This window comes from Pelodiscus sinensis, chromosome 1, assembly GCF_049634645.1.
Source record: "Pelodiscus sinensis isolate JC-2024 chromosome 1, ASM4963464v1, whole genome shotgun sequence".
Taxonomy (NCBI): domain Eukaryota; kingdom Metazoa; phylum Chordata; order Testudines; family Trionychidae; genus Pelodiscus; species Pelodiscus sinensis.
The window spans coordinates 317,884,750-317,896,309 of NC_134711.1; the positions used below are offsets into that span (position 1 = coordinate 317,884,750).

Sequence of the window (11,560 nt, forward strand, 5' to 3'; positions counted from 1 at the left end):
TTTGTTTATTTTTAAGGTATCCACAAGTCATAAAGGGCCTGAACTTACAAATGTTCAGCACCTCCAGCAAAGTAAGGAACACTCTCAACTCCACTGAGTGCCAGAGGAGCATGAGGACTCAGCCCCTGGTACAATCCAGTTCAGAGCCTGTTTGTAAACGGTCAGTCACTTAACTCTGTACCAAGGCCCCTAAATATCCATTTTGGACATCTACAATAAGTGCTGGCACTTACCACCACAAAATGCTTGCCTCAGCCTGCTCTCGTCGACTAACATCCGCATGGAGCTCATGCTGTACAGGGTCATTCCCACAAAAGGAATGCACTTGAGTGCTGAAAAGAAGGACCAGAAGAAAAGGAAGACAGACAATTGACTGTTATCTGCCTTCTTACTATCGCATTTAGAAACACCGCTGGGTCGGATGCTATGGGCTCCTAGGTCATTTTGTGCTGCGTACACAAATGATAAGGCAGAAGTAAAAAATCAGTGGGGGATTTACCCTGAGGAGGAGCATTCTCCACCAATGTGCAGCTGTGCCAGATGCCCAATCCTCTCCCAGAGTAGGAGAGAGAGCACTGGGGAGGGATGAGAAATGGAATGGAGAAGAGCTCCACTAGACCTGATTTTCCTCAATCCTGTCCTTTAAGAACTTCAAATGGGGCATAAGAGCTTGCACCTTGGTGTGGATAGCTCATGGTCTAGCAACTGGAACCAGCCACAGCAGTTCATCTCATGCCCCCCAAATAGCACTTTGTGTAGCTGTACAGAGCGTGAACCTCTGTCCTTAAATGGAAGACAATAACTTTGAAACAAAAGATGGAAGTTGACATACGATAGGCTGATGATAGGTTGCCCAGTGTAATCAAAGTGAACTCGTCAGACAGCTCCAGTGGTTTCAGATGACATTGAAGCTCATACATCACCTCATTGAAATAGCAGCGTGCCAGAGCCACTAATGTGTTGCTCGCTGCCACTTTTAGTTCATTTGTTGCTTCCTTAAAAAATACAAAAAGAGAGAGACTGAAGTGATTAAAGCCAACTACACCAGCCAATGCTGCTCAAATGAATCAAGTTTTTATTTCTGTTTTCCACCCAACTTTCTGTGAACAGAATCATTAGTCATAAATAATCATTGAATCGTTTGGCTAAACACTTGTCAGCCTTTCAGTTGTTTGCAAGCTGCTTAGACTATTCGCTATTAGCTATTTGTGGTGGATGATTGGCTATCATAGTGACATGATATTTTTCCCTCAGAGGAGGTGGGCAGCTTCAAGATATTCAGAGAATTTTCCTGAATAAACTATCCCCTAAATCCAAATACTGCTTCTTTTGGAAATAGCTCAGATTCTGTTTTAAGGTTTCATCCTGCTGCTTAACACCATACTATCAGAGCACCTTCCACAGAAAATCAGTATCAATAATGAAATCCCTAGTAGACTTCACAAAAAACTTGCTTGTTAAGAAACGGTAGGCCTCTCCGCATCTGATATATGTCACAATATCCTGACCTTAAAAAGCACTTAAGCACATGTGTAACTTGAACAAGATGAAACTAGTCACATGCTGCTTAGGACCTGGGATTTCTGGAGGACGGTGTGGGGATCTGTGGGCCCCTAGCAGTCATCAATCCTGGAGTTTCAGTATATAGTTTACAAAAAATGTTTTAATTAGTTTAAGCTTTCATTCCTGTCATTAGCATATAGGGAAAACTAACTTACCTGAGTATCAGAGAGGTAGCCGTGTTAGTCTGAATCTGCAAAAGCAGTGAAGTGGGTCTTTGACCACAAAAGCTTATGCTCCAACACTTCCGTTAGTCTAACTTACCTGAGTCTCTCTCATGTGGTTTGAGGCAAGTGTTATTATTTTTCTCAGTAGCCTTCTCTCTAGGACCTGGGCATCCTGCTGAAATACTTTCTCCAGGATACAGTACATGTCTACTCTGTTTTTCTGGGGACAAAACATAAAAGAACAATTGGGGAAAATGTTTCCTTGATGACAATATAGTAATGCTATAAGCTAATATAGTAACACAATATAGTAACACTTACGCTAATAAGCTTCTGCCCAAAAGAGTTTACAATCTAAACATGAAACAACTAGCCCAGGCTAAAAGAGCAGATCAATAGCCAGGAAAATAATTCAGGTCTTCTGATTCACTATCTGGAGTCCTCTCCACTAGACCACACTGATTCCACAGCCTGCATACTCACTCAAGTAACCCCTAGTCTTCATTTGTGTAAAACTTGCTATGCCCTCCACAATCACCCCAGCTAGCAGCACCTCAGAAGAAGCTGAGCAATTTACAAATTTTTTAATCAGAATAAGGGCCCTGCACTGCCCCCTTATCTAATTTTGTTTATTATTATTGTTATTGTTATTATTATTGTTATTGTTATTATTATTATTATTATTATTGTTATTGTTGTTGTTGTTATTATTAGCATCTTGCCCTTTTTTATCCATTCCAGACAGAATTTGTAAATACAATTATAAAATACCCAACTCCTGCAGTAAATCTTCTGCAGCTTTTAGGGAAAATTAGCTCAGGAGTTACCTCTACATTGACAGTCGCACATTTGAAGGTCTCTTTTATGGGGTCCATCAAAGTTGAAATTCACAGATGATACTAAATATGGAGGAGTTGAAGGTATGAGTTGTGACAGAGAAATAATAAAGAGGGGCACAGAGAAATTAGAAACCTGAGCAGAACAAGACTGATTTCAGAGAACTGCAAACTAGCACACCTAGAGAGGGGGTCAATATAACTGACATAATGAGAGGGAGAAAAGTGGGAAACAACAAGTGAAAAAAAAAGTCAGCCATCTGGTTTGGGTTTGTTACATACAGGAATCTTGTCATAAAGCAGGAAGTTTCTCATTGTTCATCTGAGGTGTGACTGCTTCTGGCTTATTTCACTTTTTTGGCACCACATTCCCCAGAAAAGATCAACAGCTTGGAAGTAATTCAGGAGAAAATTTTAAAAAGTGCAGGGAGGCCAGCAGAACTGACTTTTAAATAGAGACCTGCAACCTCTATGGGATCTGACCTCATGCATCAGGGTGAGGTTGGGTGGGTGTAGGGGAGCCTGCCTTGACAATAAATGGCCATGTCTCCCTTTAACACGTGCAGATCTCTAACAAGCAAAACCCAGGCCTGTCTCAAGTCTGGTGCACATAAGCATGCAGGCAAGGTCATGGGAGAAGCTGTGAGAGGAAGGAATGTTTTACACAATACGTAATCAATTGGAAAATATTATTAGAACAACCAAGTCTCGCTTTGCTATAAAATGGGCTTAGTAAGAACAATCAGTGGGAGGGAATGAGCAGGATTGACCCACAGGTACTGCTCGATATAACTAGAAGTAAATAGGCCCTTCACACCGGTGATCCAGTGCATGGTGTTCCAATGCATGGGAAGAAAAGGAACCATGACCTCCTGCCTGCTACTGTAGGTGGCATACGGGTGAAGTGTAAGTGAACTAGTCTTTATTATTGTATTATAGTAGCTCTTTTATTAATTGCTTTTGCATTGCTTTGCACTATATTATTGCTTTAGAATGTATGGCATTTAAGGTTTAAATTGTGTAGTAATTGTTTTTAAGGCTTGTAAAACTTAAACAACTGTATTAACTGCTTAAAGCTTGCAATAAATAAGAAAGTGGTTAAGTATCCCTGGAGTGTCCCGGTTTCTCTTGGATCTAAAATAAATCGTATCACATCACAGTGGGAAAACAACTGGACTCCCCTGGGCTCAGATCAGGTCAGCTCTCCTCCACAGAATCAGCACAACCGTGACTGCCTACTCCAGCCAGCCACCACCTCCTTGCTGCATAGCATGCACTGTGGAGTGAGGATGCTTAGGAGTCAGTGTTTCTTACCCTGCAGCACGTACATTGCACAGCAGGGGGCAGTATCAGAGACATAAAATTTAGACTTTAACATCAGGAAAAATGCCCCAGCTATAAGACATCTATCAGGTTATTACATAGTCTTCATTGGAAAGTGGTGGAAACCCAGTCACTAGGAGCTTTTAAAATTGGTTTGGCCCCAAAAAATGAAAAAGGCACTGCTGGGAAATTGGATGATCCAACAAGCCTTTCACATCTGTCTCCTGTGAGTCTATAACTCTGAATTCAGGCAGCTGAAGGTGTGAACTGCCTGCTAAGGTCATAAAGCACTTTGGAATGTTCAAAGCCAATGGTTGGCTACACATTCCAGTGGTTGTGCTTTTAAAGGATGCTGCTGCAAACTGCTATTATTACTGCTCTAGTGGGGAGAGGCTCTGCCTCTTTCCATTCATTTTTAAATGTAAGGAGGATTTTTAATTGAAAATCATAATTGATAACTTATGAATACAAGAGCCCCACACTATTCAAGCGAGCCAGAAATGAACTGCTTGTCTTGGCTTCCTGGTACTTGAAACTAAAATGCCTTCTGTGTTGACCCTTAATAGAGAAATGGACTTTGCTGGATGCGAGTATTAATAAAAGAAAAAGGGGGTTGGATTATTTAAGAACCCTTCAAAGCTATAGCCCAATCATATGTCATTATAATTAAGAAGTGTTGTCTTGGGTTTAGAGCAGAGAGTCAGTTCACATGGGTTTTATTCACCATTCTTCTACTAACTCACTATGTGGTGTTGAGCAAGTTATTTAATTCCCCATGACACAGCCCATCAGTAAATGGGGATGTTTATCACTCTCCCAAAGGTGCTGTAAAACCTAATTCATGAGTAAGTAGGTAAGTGCTTTGAGGTTTTTGGATGAAGATGCTAAAGGAGGACAAAATACTGCTATAAGAGATTATAGATACCCCTACAGTGCACTTTTATAATATACAGCCCATGTACTCCAGTGTGTACAAAAGGACAGTGCTCCTCTGAGTGTCTCTTTATTATATCATCCTGATCTGTAACAGAATTTTGCATGATGAGTTTTGCATGAAGACAGAAGGGTAAATATTGATTACACTGAAGGTGGGCTGAGCCAAGTTCTGTATTGAATTACTTCCATGAAGTCAAACAGAATTTGGAGTGGAAACATGGAAAACAGATGTGATTTGATGAAACTGCCCTACCTCATCCTGCTGAAGTTTTTCTAGCAGAACAGTCACAACGACAGCCAGTTTGGTCTCAGCTATCTTGACAATCTGAAGGGCAATAGAGGCCTTATCTTGATCGTCCATATGGTCCAGGAGGAAAACAACCTCGCTGTAAACAGCTGAAATTAAAGGAAAGGATTCTGCTGGTTATCATTGATGTTGGGATTCAGTGCTTGTGTCTTTAATTCACTATCTAGTAAAGACTCTGTAGGAGATCAGACATGGTGATAAGTGGACCTGGGAATCATGCAAATCCTTTTCTTCCCTCATGGTGACCATGTCTGTTTGCAGAGCTATTGTGGGGGGACGGATTATAATAAGGAAAAGCTGCTCCTTTTAAATAAGATCCCCACATAAAATAATCTTTTCCACCTTTACTATTAATTTAGGCATTTTGATAGCACACAGAATAATTTATAGCCAAGATTTTTAAAACTGGGTGCCTAAACTACAACTCCTAAATCCATATTAACACGCCTACATCCTGATTCAACAAATTAATCACATGCCTAACTCAATGCCAACAAATAAATCTAAAGTTAAACACATGCTGAAGTGTTTTGCTTAGTCAGGGTGTCATTTCCAAAAGTGCTGAGCACCCAGAATTACCTATGGATGGTGCAAAGAACTTCTAGGGGTTCAGTATCTCTTGAAAATCAAGCCACTTTTTAAAGACCCCACTGTATGAATTTAGAAGTCAAACTTTATGCACTCTGTTTTGAAAAAAGGCTTCAGTTTTATTTTATGGTAATTTAAATACTTGCAGAGAAGACACACGGACTAGGTATTTGTCCAGTTGCCTCTAGAGACCCTAAAAGATTTTCCCCCAATGCACAACATAAGAACATAAGAACGGCCGTACTGGGTCAGACCAAAGGTCCATCTAGCCCAGTATCCTGTCTGCCAACAGTGGCCAGCACCAGGTGCCCCAGAGAGGGTGGACCGAAGACAATGATCAAGCGATTTATCTCCTGCCATCCCTCTCCAGCCTCTGACAAACACAGGCCAAGGACACCATTTTATCCCCTGGCCTTTTATGGACCTAACCTCCATGAAATTATCTAGCTAGGTGTTTTCCATGGGTAGGGTGATTGCCCCATACCTTTATGTGAAGCCTCAGAGATTAAGTCTTGGTAAGTCTTGCTCACATAGTCAGGATCAGTGTTACCTGTAAACTGAGCACTTGGGTGGCAGACATGTGTTTCTAATGGTTGTACACATCTGTACATGCCTCAATGCACATAAAATGTATTCTACACGTAGAATTGGAGAGAACATTGGTCAGGATGCAATTGATCTCCAGATCTGAGGGTGGGGAGGAATTTTCCCTGGGTCAGACTAGCAGGGATTATTGTTTGGGAGGTTGGGAATTTGTCTTCTTCGGGAGTATGGGGCACTGATCAACCACCAGGATCATCAGGGCTTTTCTGACCTAATCATTTCTCTACCATTGCAAAGGCCTCAGGCATTGGTAGCATTTCAGTTTCTCCTATCCTCTGTCTGCAGCACACAGCATCTTAGTCTCCTAGGCCTTGGGCACATCTACACAGCAGGGCTAAAGCAGAAATAAGCTACACAACTTGAGCTATCAATTGTGCAGCTTAAGTTGAAATAGTTTATTTCGGCTTTTGGCGCTGTCTACACAGCAGGAAGTCGGGGAAAGAGCACTCTTCCTCCTACTTCCCTTACTCCCCATAAAATGCGGGTTATAGGAGTCGGAGAAAGAAGTCCTCCAGCTTGACATTATTTGACATTATGTTGAAATAATGGCTTGCTGTGTAGATGCGGACTATGTTATTTTGCAATAACATCAGTTATTCCAAATTAACACTGCTGTGTTGACATACCCTTCAAGAGTGACAATTTTTAGTCCAAGACAAGTTTTGGTTTCAGCATAGGGTTGCTAGGTGAAACGTAATGGTTTGTGACATACAGAAGATTAAAGTACATGATCTAATGACCTACCAGCCTTAAACTCTCTGAAACTGTGAAATAGTTGATGTATTAATAAAATCAGGATTTTATCTCCCATGTGTCTCTCAGCAGAAATTCTCCTGGAGACTTAATATTTAACAAGAAATCTGAAATGCCATATTTATCTGTCTCCATTGTAACAGCATTCCAAGGCATGGAGGAGGAATTGATCAGAATTTACCCTTCCCATGAAAGATTGCTCAAGATTAGGCGATTACCCATCCTTACCCTTCAATTCCAACACCCAGATGCAGATGGAATCAGAACTGTAACTTACATTGCCCATACAGTTGCAATAGTAATGGTGAAGGATTAAGAGCACTAGTGTTGCTAAGAAACGCTTTGTTATCCTCCATTTAATATGCTAGCTATCCACTTAATATCTTAAGTAGACAGCAGGTACATCTAGACTGCAGAGTTTTTCCAGGATACCAGAGATATCCCAGAAAAGCTCTGCCACGTCCAAGGAATGCGTCTGCTTTTCCAAAAAAAGCATGTTTTTTCAGCATCTCAGTAAACCTCGTTCTACGAGGAAGAAGGGATGTTCTGAAAGAGGCTTTTTTTCTGACATTTGGCCCAGTGTAGACGGGCCAACTGTCAGAAAAGCCTCTTTCAAAAGAAAAGTGATAGAACTTTGTAGTCTAGACACAGTCAGCTAGAAGAGAAGTCCTTCTGTGTTTTCTCTTCTAATTTCTCCCATCTCTGATGCTTTGCACCACTAGATTTTGGCTCCAAAGATGCAGAAGTCATAAAATAGGGACCCATATTAAACATAAAACAACTGGAGAAAGGAAAGAAGACCTTCCCCATAACATCCAATAGTGACACAGGTTGTCAGGAAAGTTTCCAGGTTCAGAGGCTGTAGGCCAGTCCTTCAACTCAAGTCAATTAAAAGGGAAGTCAGTAGAGGCTCACTGGATTTACAGCAGCTAATGATCTGGTCATATAAATGGAGAATATTACACGTTTCTATGCACCCATGCTCTTGAATGTGTATGTGTGGATACAGGTTGGATATAAAAAATACAATAGTGACCCTTACCTCTATCAATTACCTCCTGTTCACTCACAAATGTATTCATGGTTTAGTCTTTCCTCAACACCTTCTCTCAATCCTTTCTCCAACTAGCTCCAGTACTGAGAGATAGATGGCCTCTCAGTCTGTCAACCAGAACTTCCAGTTAAACTTACACAAGCACTATTGTGACATCCTTGTGACCAAAGCAAATTCCATAAACTGTTGATGACCAGTTAGGCACACAGGGACTCTGTCACTGTGCTGGAGAGAACTATGGTTAAGATGACCTGTCACCTGTCTATGACTTTTACTAAAAATTGCCCTAAATAAATTTTAGGTGCTGGGGAAAGGCAGCACTCCAGCAGACTCCACTGCTCTGAGAGCAGGCTAGGGTGCCACTACTACTTCCACTCCAGGTGGGTGAACTGCCCAGGGTACCCTGACTGCTCTCCAACCAATGCTCCAGCACAGCATCTGGCCCCAGGGATGCCCTGAGATGTACCACGCCAACTACTGTGGAAGTCACAAAGGTCCCAGAAAGTCACAGAATCCATGATTTCTGTGATAGAAATGTAGCCGTGTTAGTCTCGTGTAGCTGAAACAAAAAACAGGACTATGTAGAACTTTAAAGACTAACAAGATGGTTTATTAGGTGATGAGCTTTCGTGGGCCAGACCCACTTCCTCAGATCAAATAGTGGAAGAAAATTGGCACAACCATATATACCAAAGGATACAATAAAAAAAATGAACACATGAAATTTGATTTGTCCTTTTCATATGTGTTCATTTTTTTTGATTGTATCCTTTGGTATATATGGTTGTGTCAATTTTCTTCCACTATTTGATCTGAGGAGGTGGGTCTGGCCCACGGAAGCTCATCACCTAATAAACCATCTTGTTAGTCTTTAAAGTGCTACATAGTCCTGGTTTTTGTTTCATGATTTCTGTGACCTCCATGAATGATTCACAGCCTTATTCATAATCACTTTCTCCCAAATAGGCCTCTACCTACAGGTTCACAACCATCTCCTCCCTGTTGGTCAGAATCAATTCTTAAATGCCTATGCCCTGGGTTACTTCCTTCAGTTTCTGAAACAAAGCATTGTCCCCATGACATTCCAAGAACTTATTGGATATTTTGTGTTTTATCATATTACTTTTCCCACTGATGTCTAGGTAGGTAAAGTCCCTCATTACTATAAGGGTCTGGATATTTGTTTTATTTGTTCTAGAAATGCCTCATCTCCCTCCTCCTCCTGGTTTGGATGTGTTTTCCCCACTTCGTCTTTACCCAGAGGCTTTCAGCTGGTCTGCCTCTTGCCTCTTTCTGGAACTCAGAACAAGTGTACAATACAACACCACCTCCCTTTTATTCCTACATGCTCTTCCTGAACAAGATGTACCCCTCTATGCCAATACTGCAGTTATGAGATTTATCCCATCAAGTATCTGAGATGCCACTTAAGCTCAGTTATGACTTGTCTATTAGTACTCCCAATTCTGACTGCTTAGTCCTGCTATTCCTTGAATTTGTGAGTAGACGTCTAAAGCAGTGATACTCAAAATGGTCCATGAAACCACTTTGAGAAAACTGCTAACTGGCTACCCTGGTGTGTTTATTTACTGGTGCCGCAGCCACAAAGCCTCGTGGCTCCCATTGGATCCAATTTGCTGTTTGCAGCCAAAGGGAGCCATGGGAAGCAGCAGCCACAGCTCCTTTTGCTATGACTGGCTAACCAGAGCCAAAGGGACCTGCAAGACTCCGTGGCCTCAGTGCTGGTAAATTGTAGGGTAAACTGAGGCAGCCCTAAATGTGCTAGTAGGCCTCTAAACAGCATAACTCCATTCTAGGATTAAGGCCTGGGAACACCACAGTCAGGATAAGAACTGCAGACAGTAAAAGACCCTGGGCACCATAGCAACCACGTTCTAAAACACTCGAACTGGGTCTCAGTTGGTAACGTAACACATTTTGCTTAAGATAACATTCATAAAATGTGCTTAAACTGTCTTGCTTCACTCCTAGATAATAAGCCTGAGAACCAAGTGCTGCACCAACTCAAGGCCATACCCGCCTCCTATAGCAACATCATCATCTATGGAGACTAAAATGTTATTACTGTTTTGCTGACATGTTTTGGCATTTGAACAATAACCACCTGTATATTAATTAACGAGCTGTTACTTTGCAATGGGCAGAGATATTATGTAATCTTGAATAGTTCTATTGGCTTATGTGCTCATTTCGTCTTGCTGCTAGACCTATCAAATCATTTTTCCTCCGTCCACCTGCTGACTATCTAATCTATTGTATTGTGTTAATTAACCAGTGTTCACCAGGGTAACCCCTGCGTGTCACTCCATCAGCTGATGTATAATAAATCCTCTGCTTGTTTTCACCTGCATCCAGAGTGTCCTGGCTTATTTCCAACATAAATAAACACACCGGCGCGGCCAGTTAGCAACTTTCTCAAAGTGGTTTCACGGATCACTTTGAGAAACACTGATCTAAGGTATTGATCAAATTCCCCCCAGGGATTTCCCTCTTGTTGCTCCTGTAATTCTACTCTAATTTTCCATATCTGATTCTCCCCAAAGAACTAGTCCTCTATTAAAGATACCTTTTGAACCTAGTTGCCTTTTGTCACCTGCCCCTACTCAACTTAGTTTAAAGCCCTTCTAATAAGATTGGTGAGTCACTGCATTAAGATGTCCTTCCCTTTTGTGGTCAGATCCACCCCATCTCTTCCCAGCAAACCTCCTTCCTGCAACAGTATGCCATGACTAAGGAAGTCAAAACCTCCCATACATCCATCTTCATCACACTATTATGTGGACATGCTTACCATTTAGTGTAAAAAGCAGAAAAAACACTCAGTGCAGGAAACAAGGGGACTGAAACTGAAGCTGTCAAGTTCACATGCTTCCATTTTCACTAACTGATACATCTGGATCTCTCAAGCTAGTGGGGATGTCCAAGGCAGAAAAATATTTCTGTAGATCAGCATGTGATTATTTGTATTGCGGTACTGCCTCATAGTCCCAGTCATTGCCTTACGAACTGTACAAACTCAGAATAAGATGGTCCTTAACTGTCATTAAGTAATATTTATTCACAGCACAACAGAGAAGATAATTAAGCAAGAAGATAAGCCTACTTTGACCAGGTACCAACATGAAACTAGTGTAATAATACTACATATTTAGGAAACTTTCTCCCTGATTCAGGGTCTGTTGTGGCTAAGCCCCAGTTCCATACCATTGTGCAAACTGGGGTCTTATACAACTGCGCTAGCTAGAAAGTGTACAGGAGGTCACTTCCACAAGAAGCTAAGGGCATGGTCATCACAGAGAGACTTCCTGTCTCTGCTAGTTTTATGCATCCCTCACTGTCTACGCCTGCTCCATAAGTTCAGGCCTTTCAAAAACACCACATCATGTACAGGTAACTGTAACAATGCTTGTTC

The 11,560-nt window shown here is 41.5% G+C and overlaps 1 protein-coding gene across 1 annotated transcript; it reads right to left on the bottom strand.

The window, feature by feature from the left end:
- Window positions 1-210: 210 nt before the first annotated feature.
- Window positions 211-8,226, bottom strand: LOC142827081 (maestro heat-like repeat-containing protein family member 2A). Its single transcript, XM_075920753.1, has 5 exons — window positions 8,116-8,226; window positions 5,076-5,218; window positions 1,825-1,947; window positions 833-995; window positions 211-332 (listed from the first exon to the last, which is right to left on the bottom strand). Exons 1-5 carry the CDS (start codon window positions 8,153-8,155, stop codon window positions 211-213), a joined length of 591 nt encoding a protein of 196 aa, XP_075776868.1. The 5' UTR covers window positions 8,156-8,226.
- Between the last annotated feature and the right edge of the window lie 3,334 nt (window positions 8,227-11,560).